The 22,961-nt window shown below is 43.4% G+C and overlaps 1 protein-coding gene and 1 long non-coding RNA gene across 2 annotated transcripts in view; one reads left to right on the top strand and one right to left on the bottom strand.

Moving 5' to 3' along the window:
* Nucleotides 1-1,428: 1,428 nt before the first annotated feature.
* LOC148540857 (uncharacterized) overlaps nt 1,429-22,961 on the bottom strand; it is a 65,376-nt gene continuing 43,843 nt past the window's right edge. Inside the window, exons 2-3 of the long non-coding RNA XR_015878775.1 lie at nt 3,194-3,341; nt 1,429-1,608 (exon numbers count right to left, since the gene is read on the bottom strand). This is a non-coding gene — a long non-coding RNA (uncharacterized LOC148540857). The remainder of the gene's footprint in view (nt 1,609-3,193; nt 3,342-22,961) is intronic.
* Nucleotides 20,963-22,961, top strand: part of LOC148540856 (alpha-N-acetylgalactosaminide alpha-2,6-sialyltransferase 2-like) — a 157,246-nt gene continuing 155,247 nt past the window's right edge. The window contains exon 1 of the mRNA XM_088474304.1: nt 20,963-21,220. Within this exon, the coding sequence (XP_088330430.1) occupies nt 21,060-21,220 (161 nt within the window). The 5' untranslated portion in view covers nt 20,963-21,059. The remainder of the gene's footprint in view (nt 21,221-22,961) is intronic.

Raw genomic sequence — 22,961 nt, 5'->3', positions numbered from 1 at the left:
ATTAGGTTATTATAATAGCCTATGATCATATTTTCTCTTAGGGAATGTATTCATGTGATGGAATCATTAGTAAATATCATTCTCAGAGTGTCACATATCCCATATGTATTTATATTTTAATAATAAATATCATAAATAAAAAAAGTTTTAATATATAATAGTACAAAGAAAAGTATAAAATATACAAAAAGAAAAAACAAAATAAAAATAAAATATTATGAAAAAACTTATTAAAATAATGGGAGGATGTATTATTAATCCCCTATAGCCAATATAAACAACCTAGACAAAAATGATAAATACAGTAAAATGAATATGAGAGGAATGTAACCTCATAACTGTTATAACACAAGTGTGAAATATGAAGATCAGAAATAATCTGAATAAAGTGAATAAGTGACCAAACTAGAAATAATATAGATATATAAAAATATATATTATCTTATTATAAAAATCGTGTATAATATGACATAAAAAAGATAAATGTGAAGTGACTGTGAAAAAAATGAGTAATAATACTCTAAAACGTGACAAAACAAAAAAACAACAGGTGAGAGATGCCGTCAGTCAGTGTGTGTGTGTGTGTGCCAATCATTCGGCAACCATTTTTAAAAAATTTTATATCGAAGGTATCGGGAGAGCACATACTGTACCTGCAGTAATTCAAGATTGGACACAAGGTGTGTAATTTTTTTTTTTGCAGTTAAAATCCCCCACCCAATTGAATATGTCCCATAGAGTTAATGAAAATTACATAGTTCCATATTGCTGACGTTATTATATCTTACACTGACAGCCCCTTGCAACTGGAGAGGTTAAAATGGGAGGGAAAGGGCAGAAGGGTGATCTTAGGCCAAGTACAGTAATAGTGTGTACACCTAACTGTGACAGGTAGATCTGGATGTAGAGCATATAAACCTATCTGGAGGTGTTTTGGAGGCAGAGCCATAACAGAACTAAAAAACGCTGTGCTGTCCCACTCCTCTTAGCGCCTGACGTCAAGTCAGTAAGGGCAGAGCTGATTGGAGAGTCCTCAGGATGCTCTAATCCAGTGTTGGCTAACCTTGACACTCCAGCTGTTGTGGAACTATATATCCCAGCATGCCCTGCCACAGTTTTAGCATGCCCTAATAGCAAAACTGTAGCAGTGCATGCTGGGTTATGTAGTTCCATAACAGCTGGAGTGTCAAGGTTAGCCAACACTGCTCTAATCAGTGGCACAGACTGCATTACAGGAACATTCTTCTTGTCTTCAATCAGCCCTGTGATGTTGTAATATCATTTGCAAACAAAATGACAATGTGGGGAGGCAAACAGGATAATTTTACCTTTTTATAGTGGAACACAATGCACAAACCAAAAACATTTCCATTAGCACTTCACTATATAATTATTAGTGAATATTTTTGGAGTAGTGGTTCCAAGAATTATATCAATCTTTTGGGTCAGGAAGTTTTATACCTGTGACACATTGGCAATTTCTGCACTGTGATTTAGTTTGCTTTCCTCCTGGTTCACACAAGACTTATCTCTAGCGGTGCTGCTTATTAGGCTCGGTGTATGTGGGATCGCTAAATGATGCCTCCTACAGAGAAAGTGGAATTTCACCTGCAAAAGATGAATAGAACAGGTTATGTAAGAAAGGTGATATGCAAAAAGGGTAGATAAAAACAACAGAACAACAAAATGAAGAGCGATGCAAACCTCTAAGATGTAAAGCTATACTGTACCTGCAGTAATTCAAGATTGGACACAAGGTGTGTAATTTTTTTTTTTGCAGTTAAAATCCCCCACCCAATTGAATATGTCCCATAGAGTTAATGAAAATTACATAGTTCCATATTGCTGACGTTATTATATCTTACACTGACAGCCCCTTGCAACTGGAGAGGTTAAAATGGGAGGGAAAGGGCAGAAGGGTGATCTTAGGCCAAGTACAGTAATAGTGTGTACACCTAACTGTGACAGGTAGATCTGGATGTAGAGCATATAAACCTATCTGGAGGTGTTTTGGAGGCAGAGCCATAACAGAACTAAAAAACGCTGTGCTGTCCCACTCCTCTTAGCGCCTGACGTCAAGTCAGTAAGGGCAGAGCTGATTGGAGAGTCCTCAGGATGCTCTAATCCAGTGTTGGCTAACCTTGACACTCCAGCTGTTGTGGAACTATATATCCCAGCATGCCCTGCCACAGTTTTAGCATGCCCTAATAGCAAAACTGTAGCAGTGCATGCTGGGTTATGTAGTTCCATAACAGCTGGAGTGTCAAGGTTAGCCAACACTGCTCTAATCAGTGGCACAGACTGCAAGGTGCCGGCCAGGAGCATCTAAAGGAAGCTCCAGCGGTGCCGCAGCTGTGATCCTGACTGCAGGGTGCTGTTTCAGGCACCCTGCTGGCCAGAAGCGAGGGCCGTGGATCAACAGCAGTGCCGCCCACAGAGCCCTGCGCTCTTTGCTGGAGCACTAGTCGCACACACCTAGTGACGGCCCTGGTTGGAGGGTTTGTGCAATGACGGTGAGAGTCTGCAGCTTCTAATTAGCATTTTTATCCATGTTCCAGTATCTGGCGTACTTTTATTTTTACCATCTCTGAGCCCTGATAAAGACATTACTGTTTCAGTCACTAACCAATGGATTGTAGAAAAGGATTTGTGTCTGGGGAATTCTGCACGATTAATGTTCTTTCATACATTCTCTCTTTCTGCTGGCTCTGCCCCACATCTTATCTTCCCTGAGTTCTGAAGATATGATTAAAGATATGACCTGATCAAGACAAATTGTTCTGGGTGTAACCATTTCATTCTCAGGGAAACACAAACAATGTCTGATCTTTGATCTGTTCTTTGCCAGAACAGATGGGCTGAGAATCAATTTAGTGTAACTACACCTATATTTGATCACTTAAAAACGATGTTATCGGCTCACACATAAAAATGTTATTTGAATAAACATAAACTTAAGCATTACAGGAACATTCTTCTTGTCTTCAATCAGCCCTGTGATGTTGTAATATCATTTGCAAACAAAATGACAATGTGGGGAGGCAAACAGGATAATTTTACCTTTTTATAGTGGAACACAATGCACAAACCAAAAACATTTCCATTAGCACTTCACTATATAATTATTAGTGAATATTTTTGGAGTAGTGGTTCCAAGAATTATATCAATCTTTTGGGTCAGGAAGTTTTATACCTGTGACACATTGGCAATTTCTGCACTGTGATTTAGTTTGCTTTCCTCCTGGTTCACACAAGACTTATCTCTAGCGGTGCTGCTTATTAGGCTCGGTGTATGTGGGATCGCTAAATGATGCCTTCCTACAGAGAAAGTGGAATTTCACCTGCAAAAGATGAATAGAACAGGTTATGTAAGAAAGGTGATATGCAAAAAGGGTAGATAAAAACAACAGAACAACAAAATGAAGAGCGATGCAAACCTCTAAGATGTAAAGCTAGCTGGTTTTAAAAAGTTGTTAAAAAAATGTCCAGAAAGAATGACACAGAGTTGTAAATGCCTGGAGTGCTGCCAGGGCTACTGCACATGTGCAGCCGCCATTGCTGGGGAGGGTTCCAGGGGGATGGCTAATTTTGCGTTGTGTAGCCCATAGGCTATAGCGGCTAATGCCATGTTTAGATGGCGTTAGCGGAGGGGGCCACTATCGGGAATGCTTCGCATTTTGGAAGTTGGTAAATTTGGCTGCATTACATCCCCCATAGAAACCTACAGTATGGGGGATGTGGCTGCCTGCAGAAATGGAGGGATCGCAACATGTATCGGAGATATCTGCTGTGGTGCCTCCTTCATACATCTGGGGGAAACATAATATTTGCGATTAACCTCCGAAAACTGGGGTATTCGATAAATGGGCCCCAGAGTCTGTAATCCGATGAACGGTACAGTAACCTGGAATTGTGCCTCAAAGTTACAGTCAATGATTAGGTGCACCAAGCACAATATGTATATGTAATTAAGTGATTGGAAAGTGAATTAATGGCTGTACTGAATGCTGCACTGGTGACTGGTGTTTGGAAGTCACCTGCTGTGTAATCAGAATCTGAAACTGCCTAAAGTGGAAGATAGGCAGCGGGAGCACTGACCTATAATACTGCTGCAGTAAAGGAGTCCGCTGAGATGTAAAGTTCCTCGTGCGACTGGTGCCTAGACAGGCAGGTTGGCCGTGTCGGGCTGTGAAGATACTCATGATGGTCATCTTGGTGGCGGCATGTGGGGGGGTGTAGGTAGGGCAGAGCACAGGGGAACTGAGCAGTAAGGAGGAGGCATATGCCGGGTCATCTTAGCAGTGGCAGGGGTCAGCCTGGATGGAGGTGACCCAGCATATGCTCTATCACTTTACTATAGCTGCAGCCGGTGTAGGCGCAGAGCACGGCCCATGGGAGCACTGGGGCAGCCAGCAGGAGGTGACCCGGCGAATGCATATACTTATGCTCTGGTTCCTCTGATTGGCTTCTGGCACTACCTGGGAGAAGGCAGGGAGACAGTTGTCTTCACTGTTTTTCTCCCCTAACAAGAATCCATTCGCCATTCTGAATAGCACAAAGCAGAGAAAAGCCATATGAATAGCGCCAAGCAGAGAAAAGCCCTATTTACCACAAAACAAGGCTTTTCTCTGCTCTATGAATAGATCCCTTAGTGATGATGGGGTATGATGGGGTATGTAACTGGCAAGTGGTGCTGGTGCGAAGGCTCCAGTGATTACCGTCCTATCTCCCAGCTCCCATGCCCCTCCAAGCTACTTGAGAGACTTGTCTACACCCGCCTCACACACTTTCTTAACTCACACAACTTACTGGACTCACTTCAGTCCAGCTTTCGTTCCCAACACTCCACAGAGACAGCACTGACTAAGGTAGTAAATGATCTTGTCACTGCCAAGGCCATTACTCACTCCTAATTCTTCTAGATCTCTTTGCTGCTTTTGACACTGTTGACCACTCTCTTCTCACAAACACTGCAATCCCTAGGTCTTAAGGATACAGCTCTTTCTTGGTTTTCTTCCTACCTATCTGATCGCTCTTTTACTGTTCGTTTTTCTGATTCTGCCTCATCTTCGCTACCTCTATCAGTTGGAGTACCGCAAGGCTCTGTCTTAGGTCCTCTGCTATTCTCAATCTATACCACCTCTCTTGGCAAACTAATCAGCTCTTTTGGATTTCAGTACCATCTGTATGCGGATGATACTCAAATCTACCTATCCTCTCCAGATTTATCTCCATCTGTATTGGTCCGTGTCACTGAATGTCTTTCTGCCATTTCATCTTGGATGTCATCTCGCCACCTGAAACTTAATATTTCTAAAACAGAATTAATTATATTTCCACCGGCCAATAACAGTTACCAACCTAATCTCTCTGTCACTGTTGATACCTCGACCATCCACCCCGCCCCACAAGCTCGCTGCCTTGGTGTCATCCTTGACTCTGAACTGTCCTTTGTTCCCCACATTCAATCTGTCTCAAAATCATGTTACATACATTTAAAAAACGTATTCAAAATTCGACCATATCTCACACAAGACACTGCACAAACTCGAATCCATGCACTTATTATTTCACGCATTGACTATTGCAATAGCCTCTTTACTGGTCTACCCAAAAACAGGCTATCACCATTACAATCCATTATGAATGCAGCTGCAAGGCTTATCTTCCTTGCAAAACGTTCTTCTTCTGCTACCCCGCTCTGTCAGCCCCTCCATTGGTTGCCGGTTTTCTACCGTATTCAATACAAAATACTTTCACTTACACATAAGGCTATTAACCAAACCACACCAACATACAGCTCTTCACTCATCTCAAAATATCTCCCAACCCGACCTCTCCGCTCAGCACAAGATCTGTGTCTCTCATCCCCATGCATTACTTGCTCCCATTCACGGTTACAGGACTTTCTTCGCGCTGCACCCTACCTCGGAATGCACCCTACCTGGAATGACCTACCTCGCACAATAAGACTTTCCTCTAGTCTCCAATCCTTCAAGTGTTCCCTGAAAACTCACCTCTTCAGGCAAGCTTATCAGATTCCAGAACCTTCCACATAACCTTCATAGCTTCCATATCTAATTACATCCCCTTTTACAGTCCACACACAATCTCACACATCGTCTTTCTCTCACATCCTCATGACATTTGGTCAACATTCCTGTGTGACTGGATCATGCAGCCAACCAAGAAACTGTGCATTCTGGCTGGACCAAAATGCAATATATAGCACCTATCCTTGTGTATCAATGCCTATTTCCCTATAGATTGTAAGCTTGCGAGCAGGGCCTTCCTACTTATATACTGTATCTGTCTGTTATTACCCAGTTTTGTTCTATTAATGCTTACAATTGTAAAGCGCAATGGAAGATGCTGCGCTATATAAGAAACTGTTAATAAATAAATAAAAAATAAATATCCAGTCTGTCCAGACTGCTATATCAGTGGCCCACCGGACTGTACTGGACTGCAGGCCAATTGAATTTCCAGTCTGGCAGAGATGAAAATAAACTGGTCGTGTCTTGAAGAGAAGATCACCTAATGGATTTCTTGGCCACACACACACTCACGTTCAGATATCATATAAGTATGAAGATTTTTATTCAAGTACGTACAGTACTATAGCTTGGATTTCACAGTACCCCTAATACATACTACATTGGAAGCGCCTTCCTGTGTTATTGTTCATGGTTGTGTGTTAAAGGATCTGCTGCTCTTTATATTATACACATTAAGGACAAGATTCAGAGCCGGACGCAAATAGCGCTCGCTCGGCTTGAAAATAGGGGTGGCTATTCAAATGAACCGTTCGCTGTTTGCGGTCTGTTCACGCCTCTAGGTCTGAACGAGCGAACAAAACTTGCGGTCGTTTTTTGGGAAACTACGCCCTCTGGCCGCTCGCATCCTACGTCATGTCCGCTACTTATTAGATTAATCGAGTACATCGAACAGGGTATGAGCTGCTCGCTATTCTTGTGGTTGGTTTTTGCTACCACAATTTTGCGAGCAGTTCTGGCTAAAAAAAAAACAGTGACGTGGTCAATGACGCTGCTGTTTTAAATATGCACACCCATAAAACGCCCGTTTTGACCTTTAAGTACGCCTGCGATCGGATCTCCACTCCCCGTTTTCAAGCACCTTCCCCTGTTACCACCCACATACGCCTCATTCTGTCACTCAAAATAGCAGGCATTCCCTATTTTGCGAGCACATGAATTTCGACCGCACTGACTGGTTCGCGCATGCGTATAACGATCCGTACGCATGCGCAGTTGGCCAAACATCGCTCGGAGCGAACGAGCTGCCGCTTACGAGTGGCTCTGAATCAGGCCCTAAGTTCTGTAAGTTGTAAAGTGGGGACTCCAGATGCTCAATGGGACTGAGGGCCAGATTCAGAGCCGGACGCTCTGACAGAGCTCGGCCTTCTGTTTTTTTAGAGCGGCCTTCTGGCCGCTCACATAGCTGTGGGTGACCACCCACAGCTATAGCTAGCGGCCAGGAAGATGGTCGCGATGGTCAAGACCATACGTACTGTGGTTAATAACGCTTATTGATAGCTGATGTAGTCAGGGTGCCGGCGGTCGAAATGCCGACTGCCAGAATCCCGACACTGAAAGCCCAGCATGGGACTAAAGATAGGCGTCTAAATACCAATGCCTATCATTAGTCCCATGTCGAAATCACGACGCCCGGCATAACGAACATAGGTTAGCCGGGCATCGCAACGTGTTATCTGCTGGGGGGGGCAGTAGCGCACGCAGGGGGGGTTTCTGAGTACCTAGAGACCCCCCCTGTGCACATACAGACAGCCCGAGCCTTCCTCCGCACGGGCTGTCAAAAAACCTAGCACCTCTGTTAACTGTAGCGATCACTGAGGCAGGGAAGGGAACCTTCTCTCTGCACTCAGGTTTCTGAACCCTCTCCCTCTACACACGCTGGCTGCTGCACGGAGCTCTCTCCGACCACAACCCGGACAGTCACAATGGTCAGTTAACTCTTTGAAAACCTTGATGTTTTCTAGAGTAATTGCTTATGAATAGTACTTCTACATGGATGCTCTTCCAATACATCAGTAGCCCTGGCTTTATTACAAATAAAGGAAGTTTGTATTTTTTATATTCAATGTTGTTGGTTTTTTTTTATTTTTACCAGTGCTAGCTATATACATGTAATTGTGTGTATATATATATATATATACAGTATGTGTGTGTGTGTGTGTAATATATATATATATATATATATATATATATATATATATATATATCTATGTATATATATATATATATATATATATAGTATGTTCAGTATGTGTGTGTGTATTATATATGTATATATATATATATACACAGTATGTACAGTATGTGTGTGTATATATATATACATACACAGTATGTACAGTATGTGTGTGTGTATTATATATATATATATATATATATAATGTTTATCAAAATATGTTTTTTTCTGAGATTGGAGATTTGGAAACCCCCCTTTAATTATCCTGCGTTTGCCCCGGGGGGGGGGGGGTTAGGTTTAGGCACTCCCAGGGGGACTTGGGGTTAGTCAGCCCCCAGGGAGGGTTAGGATTAAGGTACGGAGAGGGGGGTTAGCATTAGGCACCCCCCCCAGAGTCTTAGGGTTAGGCACTCAAAACGGAGGGTTAGGGTTAGGGGGAGAGAGAGGGGAGGGTTAAATATACTCACGAGCCGGCATCAGGATTTTCATCTGTCAGGCTTCTCTCGCCGGGATTTGAACCGGCAGTCTGTAAACCGTCGGTATTTCATACCCAACCCGTTGTAGTAGAACCATTACCTCTCTCTGACATAAGTACAATATTAAATGGTTATAAGAAATATACATTAAGTATATTAAGATATTTTTCCTGGATTTTGCATTTCACATTATAGTATCTCTCTATTACAATAGACCACAATTGACAAGTTTATTAATCAACATGGAAACAGCCCAATCCATGGGTTTTCTTTTAATCTTATGCCCTACATCAGTGGTCTCCAACCTGTAGCTTGTGGTCTTCATTTTGGTAGCTCACCTAGCTGCAGTACTGCCGAGTCAACTAGGAGGAAGTGACCTCTGACGTGTGCTCCCCCATGGCATCGACGCCATGGATGGAGCCACAGGGGAGCATGTCAGGTGATTGCTGCAGCCTCTACAGCAATCACCTGACATGCTTCCCCGTGGTTCCACCCAAGGTGTCTACGCTATGGCTGAGTGAGTGACTCCCACCCAGCCCGGCCTATATCTTTTGCTCCTCTACTGCACGCACCTCCTTGGAGCCGGTAATTAACAGTGAAATGTGCCTGTGCTTACATTGTATATACAAACAACAACAACAATATCACTGTTATACTTAAATGCATTTTCATTTTCATTAAATTACCTTCAATTGTTTTGTTATTAGCCAGATTTATTTTTCTACAATTTTAGTAGCTCTTCAGGAGGTTTCATTTTTCTAAGTAGCTCACACTTCAATTAATGTTGGAGACCACTGCCCTATATAACGTGTCTCCTGTAAGAGTATAACATTTGAATGTTGATTTGTATCAAAGTTGAAGTGTACATAAAAGTAACAAAGAAATGTCAGTATGGAGAGATGAAGGGAGAGGGTTATACAACAATAAGTTTACACATCATAGCCTACATTAACACTGTAGCAACACCAGGGCCAGATTAAGGTCTGTGGGGGCCCCTATCAAAATATATATATATATATATATATACACACACACATATATACATATACACACACACACACACATATATACATATGTGTGTTAAAATATATATATGTATATATTTTTTTTTATTTTTTTAACACACACACACAACATATATACCCAGACACTCCCCTCATTCACCAATTACATCCCTCCTCTGTCATGCACCAACAACACCCCGGCAGCACCCAGTCACCCTCTTACATATAATAATACAGGCGCCCAAGATGGCTGCCTCACCTTTTACATGCTCCTGAACATCTCCATAAAACAGCTTAAATTCTACAAAAGTGACATTAGAAGCACAAGAAATATCCAAGGACTTACCTTTAACTGGTACTGCACTACATGGACATCTTTCCAAAATCAACGGATTGCATCCCTGCACTGAGATACATTTTGGATTGGATTGAAACCTCTGCCCTCTCCACCAGAACCCAGACTGGCATTACCTCTGCAGTGGACACCCCAGAGCAAGGTACTGTGGAATACAAATTATCTTTGGCTCCAGCTCCCCCCTAAGACATCATTCACCTCTGTTCTCTGCTCAGCAAATAACTGATTTCTTGCACTAATAATCTAAAATACAGTATCCCCAGTCTCTGAAATCTGGAAGTCTAGTCATTTTAAAACACAGGATCCCATTTTTTGTTTCCCCTGGAGACATGTTATCTTTACCCTTGCACAGAATATCTACTTCAAAAGGAGTCTCACACTGATATTTTCACACCTATACAATAGGAATGGCTTCTAACACCTTTCCACAAGCCTGCTTTGCCCTGGAATACTTTGTGTAACTAAATCATCAACTGAAAAGACAAGTTAGCTTATTAGATACTCCTTATTCAAAATATACCTTTTGTACAAGAGAGAAGCAACTGGATATAGCAATGGCCAAATTAAATTAGTCTGCTCATGAATCCCATTATAACTTCTGGATCATACACAGAGTTGAGAAAACAGAAAAAGAAAAACTACTTGATCTTCTCTCATCATCAAATGCAATTCATGCTCTCTCATCGATGACCCAATGTATTTTTACACCTCCAGCTTTATGCTTTCACTCCGCCCACCATGAGCAGCAGTTCCTATTGATCCAGCACAGGCTTCCATTCTTAAATCCCTTGGCATTTTCAAAAGTACTCAACGGGGCAGTCGTGGGAAGTGAGGACAAAAATCTCTCATCCGCTGTAACCACGTAAGTTCCTTGCCTTCAGGTTCACCAGTCTTATATAGGAGACAAATAGAAGTGGTACCTATCAAACAGCCCTGTGCTTGGAAGAACAGATCATTAAACTCCCGCTCTGTGACTGACATCCCCAGAGCTCCCACACTCAATATAAAGAAAACTACAGGCACTCCGGTATGCCCAATCAGGTCTGTCCTTTGTAATGCCAGATCTATAAGAAACAAGACTGCCACAATTGCTGACCTTATTGAATCTGCAGATCTTGCCTGTATTACAGAGACTTGGCTAGATGAAAATGCAGCACCTATCTTGGAAGCTGCAGTTCCAACAAATTATTCCGTCATTCACAACCCAAGACTTAACCGCAGGGGAGGGGGAGTGGCAATCTGCTTTAGAAAAGCACTTAAACTTAGGGTCCACCCATTGGAAATTACTCACTCATTTGAGTGCATCGCTGCTCGGAGTTCTACAGAATTAGGATTCAGAGTACTTTTCATTTACTGCCCCCCTGGAGATGGAAAGATATTTCTACAAGAATTTGCAGATATTGTTGCTGGACTAGTTCTGGAGCATCAAAGATGGCTGATCCTTGGGGATTTCAATGCATGGGTTGATGATGAGCTCTCACACCTTGGCCAAGATCTCCTATGCACAATGAATGCTCTGGGCCTCACACGAGTCATCCCTTCGGCTACTCATATAAGTGGTCACACTCTTGATCTTGTCTTCCAGATTGGATTAGATGTCTCTGACCTAAATATAAACCCAGTCACGTGGCCAGACCACCACTCAATTCACTTCTCAGTTGCAACCCCTCAAAATAGAACTTTACCCATGGAGTTGACAAGGTATCGTCCAAGGAGGGGCATGACTCCCCAGGCTCTTGCAGCAAACCTGGATCTTTCTGCGGTAATGGGGGCCTGTGAAGATCCTTGTTCCCTTGTCCATTACTATAACAGGGATGTGAAAGCTGCAATGGATATAATTGCCCCTGTGTGTATACGACCCCTCATACCACACCGTCAAGCCCCTTGGTTTGACAATAGTGTTAGTGAACTCAAGAAAAGGGGGCGTATACTTGAAAGATGATGGAGGAAGACGAACCTGGTAGAGGATAAGTTAACACTAATCAAACATATAAGAGAATATCAATCAACAATCACCCATAAGAAAACGAAGTTCCTTTCAAATGAGATCAAGGCAGCAAACAATAGGCCGGCTCAGCTTTTCCGTACAGTGGAGATGCTTTGCAAACCAGCATGCCTGCAGCATGATGAAACCCTCTCCCAGTCTATCTGCAAAGAATTTTACAAACTCATTGCATCTTAAGTATCCTCCATCCGGGCTGGAATCCCCACAGTGCCATCAAAGGAGTGCCAAACTACCAAGCCTGCCAAGGTAAGCCACCTGTCTCCCTGGAACAGCTTTGACATAATGGATGCAAAAGACATTGCTAAAATTATCAGAATGTTGCGACCCACCACCTGTGATCTAGACCCTGCCTCAACCAAGCTTCTCATAGGGTGTATAGACATTATTGGCCCTGTAATTGCAAAAATAGTTCAATGCTCTTTGCAAACAGCCATTTTTCCAGAACCACTAAAGGAAGCAATGGTTAGACCACTTCTTAAAAAACCTAATTTAGACCCCGACTGCATGACCAACTATAGACCAGTATCAAACCTTCCTTTTCTAGGAAAGGTCATTGAGAAAGTGGTGGCAATGCAACTGGAAACCCACCTGTCTACCCATGATATTTATGATCCATTCCAGTCAGGATTCAGGAGAAGACATAGCACTGAAACAGCTCTGGTATGTGTGCTTAATAATCTTCTGATGGCAAGAGACAGAGGTGATTGTTCAATCTTAATCCTTCTGGATCTCTCAGCAGCATTTGATACTGTGGACCATGGGATTCTAATTGAGCGCCTGAAAAATTTCTGTGGACTGGATGGCACAGTCTTTAGATGGTTCGAATCATTTCTCACTGGCAGGTCACAGAGAGTTTCTTCTGGAGTAAACTCTTCATCACCAGTATCACTTCCATGCGGTGTCCCACAGGGTTCTATACTATCTCCCATGCTTTTTGCAGTATACATGCTGCCACTGGGTGAAATAATCAGACATCATGGCCTGGTTTACCACTGCTATGCAGATGATACACAACTGTACCTGTCCTTTGCTCCAGGTACAAATGACCCAATAACAACCCTAAATGGCTGCCTAGCTGAGCTTCAGGAGTGAATGAGTGCCAGTTGGCTGCGACTGAACCCTGATAAAACAGAGGTTCTTATGATAGGTCACAGGACAGGGCTACAGCATAGCCAACCAACAGGACTTACGCTTGGGGGTTCAAAATTACAAAACACTAAACATGTGCGGAATCTTGGTGTTGTCCTGGATAGTGGCTTGACAGTTAAACATCAGGTATCAGCCACAATCAAATCCTCATTCTTTCATCTGAGGAACATAGCCAGAATCAAGCACTTTATTCCCTCAGAAGATCTGCCTAAAGTCATACATGAATTTATATCATCACGCCTAGACTACTACAACGCCCTCTACCTCTGTCTCCCAGCAAAAGAATTACACCGCTTGCAGATGGTACAAAACGCAGCTGCCAGGCTATTAACCAACCAGCCCTGTTCCACCCACATAACACCCATTCTCTACTCCCTTCACTGGCTGCCTGTCAGATGGCGAATTGCTTTCAAGATTGGATTAATAACTTACAAAGCCCTTCGTGACCATGGCCCAGGGTACCTGAAGCAGCTTCTGATTCCCTACTGTCCCACTCGATTACTGCGATCCGTTGACGAAGGACTATTAACAGTACCTAGAATCTCACGGAATTCGTCTGGGGGTCGAGCTTTCAGTTTTGTGGCTCCAACCTTATGGAACTCACTTCCCCGCACAGTTCGAGAGGCCTCCACTCTAGAATCCTTCAAAAATAGACTCAAGACTCACCTATTCACCCAAGCATTTCACTAATGTCCCTTGTAAAAGCTTGTTTTATATTTTATACTGTAAATGTAAAGCACTTTGAGTCCTTTAGGAGAAAAGCGCTATATAAATAAAATTATTATTATTATTACATTCATCACCAACACACAGTCCAGACACAACCCTCATCATTCACTAGCAGCACCCACCGTCATATTCTACTAATACATCTGCTGCACCCAGGCAACCCCTTATTCACTGCCAACACCATAGCAGCACTCAGACATACCCCTTTATTTACTATCACCCCAACAGCACTCAGATATCCCCCATACGCTACCAACACCCAGACACTCTTCTCATACACTACCATCACCCAGGTATCCCCTCCTATACTACCAGCACCTAGGCACCCCTCCTATACTACCAACACCTAGACATGTCCCTCCTACACTACCATCACCTAGGCACCCCCCTACTACACTACCATCACCCAGGCACCCCCTCCTACACTACCATCACCCAGACAACCCCCTCCTACACTACCATCACCCAGACAACCCCCTCCTACACTAAAAACACACAGACACCCCCCTACTATGCTACCAGCACCCAGACACACCCCTCCTATACTACCAGCACCCAGGCAACCACCTACCTTCCGGCTGCAGTGTGCTGCTCGTGCGCGCTCCATGCTGCTCACTGCACCCACTGACCAGAGCAGAGGGAAGCAGGTCCCGGGCCCTGGCCACCTTGTGTGTGGGCGGAGAAGAAAAGAGGCGATAAAGGAGGTAGAAACATACGTGCCGAGCCAGTTTGAAAAGGGGGCAGAGCCAAATTGCGGGAGGGGTGGGGACTAATTGCGGGCCGCAGCACCGTTAAAAGATTTTTAAAAATGGTTTATTATGGGGATGTGGCCGGGGGCAGTGTGTGGGTGCCCCCTATGTGTGGGGGCTCCGGGACGACCGCCCCTGTCGCCCAGCCCTTAATCCGGCCCTGAGCAACACTATCTCTATCGAGAGAGAGACAAAACAGGAGCACAAGTATATATAAAGTGTAAATCAGTGAAATTCAGTAACATACGTTACAATATAAAACAATAGCATATACAAAAACACTCCTTGTCACAAGTGGCAGCTTAAAACCAGTGATATTGGGGCCTATTCATCATCTGAGGCCGTACGTGCTCCGATTATGAAGTATTGATGAAGTATTGAACTCGCTGCGAGAAATACTTAAGTATCCAACTCGCAGCGGGGGATAGATTACACCGGAGCAATTCATCATTGCTCCGGTGCGGTTAGTATCGCAGCTACAGCTGCGTTACTTACCTCCTCCCCATCATCCCGGCTACGCATGCGCAGAGCATACTTGCCGAATATTAGCTCCCTCCTTCCGAGAGGGAGCTGTCTGCTTTCCACAACGGGGGGCGTGTTGTGGCAAAAGGGGACTTGTCCCGGCCTTTTCACAATGCTATTACTGGCACTAATATTAATGGCATTGTGAAGCAGGGGCCGGAGCCACAATGACGTAATTCAGCGCAAATTGAGTCACCGCCCCCCCCTCCCTTCCGTGGTTTATACTGCAACCAGAGCGGCACTTTATTTTTGGGAGGGTAGGCAAGTATGGCGCACAGCCACCGAGGAGGTAGTGAGGAGGCGGCGGTGTGATTCCTCTTCGCATCCCCGGAACATAGGAAGGAGCGGGGACCCGAGAACAAGCGCCGTCTGAAGATGGCGCTTGTTCTCGGAAGCAAACTCCGAAAAGTTTACGTTTTTGCAGTTTGCTGAGTATCAGGGGTCCTTTTCGGACCCCTGATGATGAATGGCCTGGTAACTAAAATATGCGGAAACTAGCATTACCGGGCCATTTAGTGTTGATGAATAGGCCCCATTGTGTTTTGGTGTGAAACATAAATAAATTAAGGTAAAAAGCACCTAATAGTGTAGCATATGTTTCTAAAGTCTCCCAATGTACAAAAACTGTGGATAATTAGATTCACAATTTACATGTTTTTTTCATCATAAGACCACCGGATTGATCAATAGATATGTAATAGAAAAAGGGAATAAAACATAGTGCATACTGGGCCTGATTCTGACCCGGTCGCAAGCGCTGTGCGCTCGCAGCTGGGTTGATGGTGGGCCAGTGCGCGAGACCTGGATAGTGATGGGCAATCCGTCGCTCCGAGTCTCGTACCAAAGGGGACGTGCTGTCGATGTTGAGTGACAGCACGCCCCCTTTGGTGGGCGGGCCAGGGGAGTGGCTACCCAAACGGAGGCGTTCCCTTGTGAACGCCTCCGTTTGGGGCCGGCCCCACTGACATCACGAGTGATGTCAGTGGGAGAGATTTCGGCTTTGTTAGAGCCGAAATCTCTCTGGGGCTTGGGGCAACGAGACCCTACCACAAGGGTCTCATCGCAAGCCCGATGGTCGCGGTGGTCTTGACGATGTGTCCGACTTCCCTTGAAATTCTCCCCGGCAGCTCAGCACACGATATGCTGTCCAATCTTCATACGATCTCCTGCAGCCAGACTTTTTCACAGTGCATTGTGTCCTAGATTGTCAGATCTGCAGTACTGCACGGCAGATGTGACGATGCGATGTGCGACCTGCGGTGGCGTGCATCGCATCGTGAGTGGGAACTCACGATTTGGGCATTTTTTACCCGATCTGTCATTCCAATGTGTCGGAATCAGCCAGATCGGGAAAAAAATCACTGTGTGTGGGCACCTTTAGTAATATAGTGCTGCAAAGGGATGAGATAGGAATAAGTAATGTTCCGGAACTTGTATCATTCCTCCAAAACAGATTCCTTGGAAATTGATAAAATTCCAGTTGTATATGTCTGTCTATGGTGTGGAAACCCTTGGAGTTAGACAGTACGGGGGTATATTTACTAAAGTGTGGGTTTTTAAAAAGTGGAGAATGTTGTCCATAGTAACCAATCAGAATTGGCTATTATCTTCTAGGTAAGGTGCTAGATAAATGATTAGAATCTGATTGGTTGCTGTGGAGATGTTGCCCATAGCAACCATTCTATAAACCCGCACTTTAGTAAATATACCCCCTATATGTAAAACTTGTGTCCCATGTGTGTGAGTGACTGCAGCTGACAGCTGTTTCCAATGGGTAATGAGAGATTAAGAAGCCATGTCCTACTTTTTTACTAACAACAACATATCCAATATAGCTGTTATGTCATATGTAATATATTAATTATTTTTATGTGATATTGAGAGATTTTAATTGCTGTGCGCCGGTCCATTTCTTTTTATTCATGAGAATATGCCTGTGAATAAACAAGTAACATTACAGTCTGAAGCTGGCTACACACTAGAGATATTTTCCTATTGATCTGATAAATGGGACGATTTTTCTGCCAGTGGAAGCTCCCGGTATAAGCGCTACATACTAAGCAATTTAAAAAATAAATAAATAAATCTGACGATTTTCTGGCGCCGCATCGATCATTCACCACAGTGATTTGCATATGTACGTCCACAAGGATGATGACATAAAAAATATTGGAGGAAATAGGGTCAGATTATTGGGAATGCCCATACACTACATTCCTGACCTATCTCAGCCACAATGTAACAATATTGTGTAAACAATCGCATAATCGGACCAGAGCGTTCTGGTCCATTTTATCTGCATTTCATCAGATCCATGATGCCTACACAGTTCTGCCATCACAAATTGTGGGGCCCAGTACAGTTGAAACAGGCAGGGCTCCCCATCATCCTCGCCCCGGCTGTAATTTTATTCGGGATCCTGGTGCTCAGGCTGCTGCAGGAGGGAGGAGGCTGGAACCCAGGGGGAAGGAGACAAACACAGACACCACGTGACATAGAGGAGCCAGGTCAGTTACTGCTTCCTCCATTAATACAGTCTTAGCTAGAATAACTTACACTTTGATAAGGTCCTGAACAGGGGTTAAAGTGGGCAGGAACGGGGTGAAACTGGGGTTGGGAGTAGACAGCGGGGGAGGTGGGTTCCACCACCTCTCCAGGACCACTTTAAGCCCAGGTCCTCAAATATTTACATATTTATTGTTGAATGTTAATAGCAGCTATTTTATTTAAAATGCCTTTAATTCTAGGTATAGTGGCAATTTAATGATGGCAGCAACATTCAGTAAAAAGCGATTTGTTCCTTTTTCTGTGGGGGCTAGTGTGTGTGTGTGTATATATTTTCACCATGAGGGCCAAAGTGTGTATATTTTTTCCCATGGATCTAATGTATGTTTTTTTTTCCCATGGGGGTGAATGTGTGTGCTTTTGTCCATGGGGTCCAATGTGTGTATTTTTTTCCCTATTGGCTAATATGTGTGTGTGTTTTTTTTCCCATGGGGGGCAATGTGTGTTCTTTTCCCCATGGGAGCCAATGTGAAGCTGATTTTGAAAAGGAGGAACGGGCTTTCTTGCCCATTAATCTGTCTGTGGTACTATGGTTATTCCTGTCACCATTCCATCAAGGAGCTTCTGGACATTATCAAACCCCACATGACCTAGCTCTCTGTGCTAGAGTTCCATAGATAGATTTGAAACAGAGGTTGTCAACTTTCCTCTGTGTCTAGTACGTACTGTTGTCATCAGGTTTCTGTTGCTGTTGCTATCACAGTTTCCTATTCTGCACAAAATATTTGCTGTCTGCAAACTTGACCTTTGTATCCTTTCTTCTCTAGGATACTTATGGCAATGAGGTTTGTCGCCATATCTAGTACAAACAACACATCCTGAAAAACTTTGATCTCACCTTTTATTCTTAACCGTGATTGTCCTGTTTTTCATGGCTCTAAGGACGTTGTCCCCAATTCATCTGATCTTTCTAGGATCACATGTGGTAATTATGGAAACCACTCCTGGTAGCAACTGAAGTGTCATGTTGCTCCCGAGTCTCTTCTGCGACTGTGACAATTAGGACTGACCTGTTTTTCTTTCACGCTTTTTTGCTGGGCAATATTAACTTTTTTCAGTTTGCTTTCTGACACCTTGTGTCCAACTTTGTGAAATACAAATCAGCTGTACTTGGGCCTTTTGAGCTTTTTTTCCTTTTGTGTAATGCAGTGTTCTCAGCACTTACAGTACTTTAACTGAAATGCGTAACTGCAACAGTTTAGTCCTCATGATATCTGTTGGTAGCTTGGTTGTATTGGACTCTAGAGCTACTACTAGGAAATAGAATTCAGATGTTGGATTCTGTAGCATCACCATTGCGACTTCCTCGTCATTGACTTTTTCTCCAACAGGTGTCAGCTGCTTAGATATAGACATCATCTTATCAATATAATTATTTATGCCTTTGCATACACTTAATTTGGTACTGTAAAGTCTATGCCTCAAATTTATCCTCCTCATGTCTGTCTTCAGGGCTATCCACATGTCATATGCTGACTCTTTGCTGTGAATTATGGAGCAAATGTGTTGTTCCACACTTAAGCCTATGGTACCCATGGCTCTATATACTTCATCTGGTTTAGAATTGTCACCTGGGTTAGCTGTAATCTTCCACAACTTCACATATTTCAGCTTCATCTCCATACTTCCATGTGGCATAATTCTCTGAGCCACTAAGTTTTATGAAGTTCATGCTGGCTGCTGCTGCTGCTACTGCACAGTGCATGCTGTATGCTGATACTAATGCAGGACTCACTGGTGCCTGGGTCCATAACCTGTTGATATGTCCTATTGGTGTAAAACAATAGGAACCAACGGAATTGCAAAATGGAGTTTAAGCTATACAGTTTATCCTTCACCAGCCTTGCAGGTGTATTTGGATATCAGTGGTAACATATATAACAACGGATGTCAGCAGTAGAATAGAGTAATACAGAATAAGCAGTTGTGTAACCTGAGACAGTGGTAGTAACAGCGGTATTGTAATGAGAAACACAGATACTAACAACCTGGAGTAACATGTGGTACACGTTCATGCAGAACATCACACAGATCCAAGATGGAGCGGGGTCGTACATGCCCGTAGTTGGTTCCGCTGCCATTTTTGGCTTCACTAGAGGACAGGAGTCAGCGCTTCGGCTTCACTAGAGGACAGGAGTCACCAACCTGGTCGCTCTGCTCCACCTGGTGTCCTCCTCCCTATCTCCCATTACACAATGTCAGATCCTTGTCTGTACTTGTGTTAGACTGCCTGGCTGCTACAATCTAGTACTATTCTTCTCCTTCCTCCTCTGGACACTCTGCTGGTTTCTCAAGTTACTTCCTTTAGGTCCTTTCTCCTGTGGATACTTTGTTGGCTTCTCAAGTTATTCCTGTGATACTGATTACTTATGCTGTATTCTTAAACTACCCTTTTCCTGCCAGTGTATTCTCTCCAGCCGTTTCCTAAAGAAATTCCCTGGTTAAATAATGCTCACTGCCTTCGAACTCTACATTTATCTACAGACTAGTGTTGTATCTCCCATGTTCCCTGCTAGTGGTACTTGGATTTCATCCAGGGGGCTGCGACCTGCAGGAATACTGCAGTGAAGCCTAAATTCCCTTGCAGGAATTCTTGGTGAACACCAGTACCTCGTTTCTCTGTGCCCCTGGTTTGTTTCTAGTGCAGTGGTTCCCAAACTTTTTTGAACCACGGCACCCTAGAGGGTCAGTTATGTGGTGGGTGACAGGTTTGCACTTCTGTTTGTCCACAATCTGTCCCCAAATCCAATTCACACCAGTGAATCCTGTCATTTGAAGTGTCTTTAAAACAGGATACATCTCATAAGCAGTATGCTTAATAAAATGTTTCAGAAATACTTTTTCCTTTATTGAAAATTAGCATTTTCAGTGTGATTTCTCTGCTCCGATTGTGCCCTGCAGAAACCCAGTATACTGAACTGAGGAAGGAGTTAATCATTCTGTGGTTCAATAGTTGATAAGAAATTATAGCCAGCCCTAAAATACAATACTTTAATGACCCGCCTTGCGTTCAAACATAAGTGTCACCCTGGAAATGCACTCATAATACACACACTTCTCTGGAGTACAGTATATGGGGATAGGGATTAGAAGATCTACCTCACACTCATGTTGGAACCTGTCACAGTGACAGGCTAGTGCAGAGCTAACTGGAGAGATCTAGGACTCATACTGTACTTAAAAGGCACATCCACCACTATACAACATATGTAGTGGTGTTAATATGGAGCAGATTTCTGGAGTGCTGACAAAATACCTGTGATCACTGAGAACATGCAGATATTAGGAAAGATTATTCCATGCCTGAAAGGGAGCTCCAGGATCTATAGGAAATTCCTAATTCTACTATGCATGATGACAATATTAGCACTGCTTGTTGCCAACAAACACAAGTTATTCGACAGAATATTGCCAAGGCAATCAGAAAACAGGAGGTAAGAGTTTATAGAGTCCTATTAACTTTTCTTTATTCATTTTTATACTGTGCAAATGTATATATTCAGTTTCTGTATATGTTAGATTTTTTTTTATATATTATCATGATTCGTATGTTTAATCCTACAATCAGCAATATAGATCAATAGCTGTGTTAGATGTGCCAAATTGATGGACTCCTGTTGAATAAATGTTCTGATTCTCATGACAATCATGCAGCCTTCTGTACCTAAACCCATCACACTTAACACTGAATATTGCACATGTTTGTCACTAAACTAATACCTGTTGGGTTTCCATACTACGCAGATTTTCAATTTTATAGACTTAATAATCCAGATGTATATAGCATAAGGACGGTATTATAACTGATACAATATTTCTGTTAAAAACTTCAGAAAAATGTACTTAGAGTATTAGAGAGAACTGCGCATGATACAATGCAAAACGACACACATTTCAGACTGATTTGTCATACAGAACATACCTGGTCTATTCATGTTAAAGTGATACTATCAAAAAGAGAGAGGTGTTTTTTACATGTATGTTTAACTAGAACTTTAAGCAGGATTTTTTTCCCTACAATCATACATTCCAATGTAAAAAAGAGGAGTTTAAAAAGAACATTCAAATGAATCGCCATATCTACAATACTGAAAGTGCCCCTATACTGTTTGATCTGATTGCTTTGCCTAACCATGGAGCACCTGGATCTCTGTCATATTTGGCCAGATCAGTACATTTGTGTGGCCACATCTGAAACATGCCAGGGAGGAATACTCAGACACATCAGGGCATAATTACTACGGTCAGTAGATGACTGAATACACAATTACATTTGGTCACTGAATTTGATAGATCCCAATCAACAAATGATCTGGTTATTACTGGATCGGCTGGTCCATTGGGGACCATGCACCCTGTGATTTGCATTTAAACATTTTTGCAATAAGGAAATGAAGACATATTTTTGCAATTTTTGTGCCGGTTTGATTGTGTAAAGTGTAGTATAAAAAAATATTGACCTTTGTAGGTGAACCACAGGTCCCAGCAAGCCTCCCCGCATGCTGGTACTTGAAGAACCACAAGTACCAGCAAGCAGGGCATTTTTTGCCTGCTGGCACCTGTAGTCCACCTGTAAGAAAGTATTAAAATAAACACAATACACTTTGATATTTTAAACATTTATTTTACTGAACCTTCAGCTGGGGGTGGCGACCAATTAGCTCTTTTACTGAGCTGCCATGGCTCCACGGCTTCCATTGGCTTCACCCGGCGGGTGCCAACCCGCCAGGGCTTCAGTCATCAATGCCTGGCAGGCGCCAACCCGCCAAGGCTTCCGGCATCTGCGCCTGGTGGGTGCTAACCCGCCAGACCTTCTGGTGTCTTCACTTGGGGGATGGCAGCCTTTGAGCTCTTTTGCATGGCCGTCTCCGGCGTCTTCTTTCTTCGGGAGCTCTTCACTCTCCCTCCACTCCATTGGACTGCCATGCTGTTGCCTCGCACTGCCGAGGGGGCGGGCGATGACATCAAGAGGTGGCTCGATGACTCGAGGTGTCCATCTTTGAATTTCAAAAATGGCACTGAGGCGCTGTTTTTGAAATGGGCACTGCTGCTGAACTCTACAGAATGGCTGGCAGGGACTGGATCCGCTCGGATCCAGGCCTGCCGCCAACACAGCACCGCTTTAAACTTTAGATTGTTCCCAAATCCTCATTTTTATTTTTTTGCCCTGAAATT

Source organism: Taudactylus pleione, unplaced genomic scaffold (genome assembly GCF_031769625.1).
Source record: "Taudactylus pleione unplaced genomic scaffold, aTauple2 ptg000016l, whole genome shotgun sequence".
Lineage (NCBI taxonomy): Eukaryota > Metazoa > Chordata > Amphibia > Anura > Myobatrachidae > Taudactylus > Taudactylus pleione.
The sequence above is the reverse complement of the archived record's forward strand: the minus strand, read 5'-3'. Positions and strand labels throughout refer to the sequence as shown.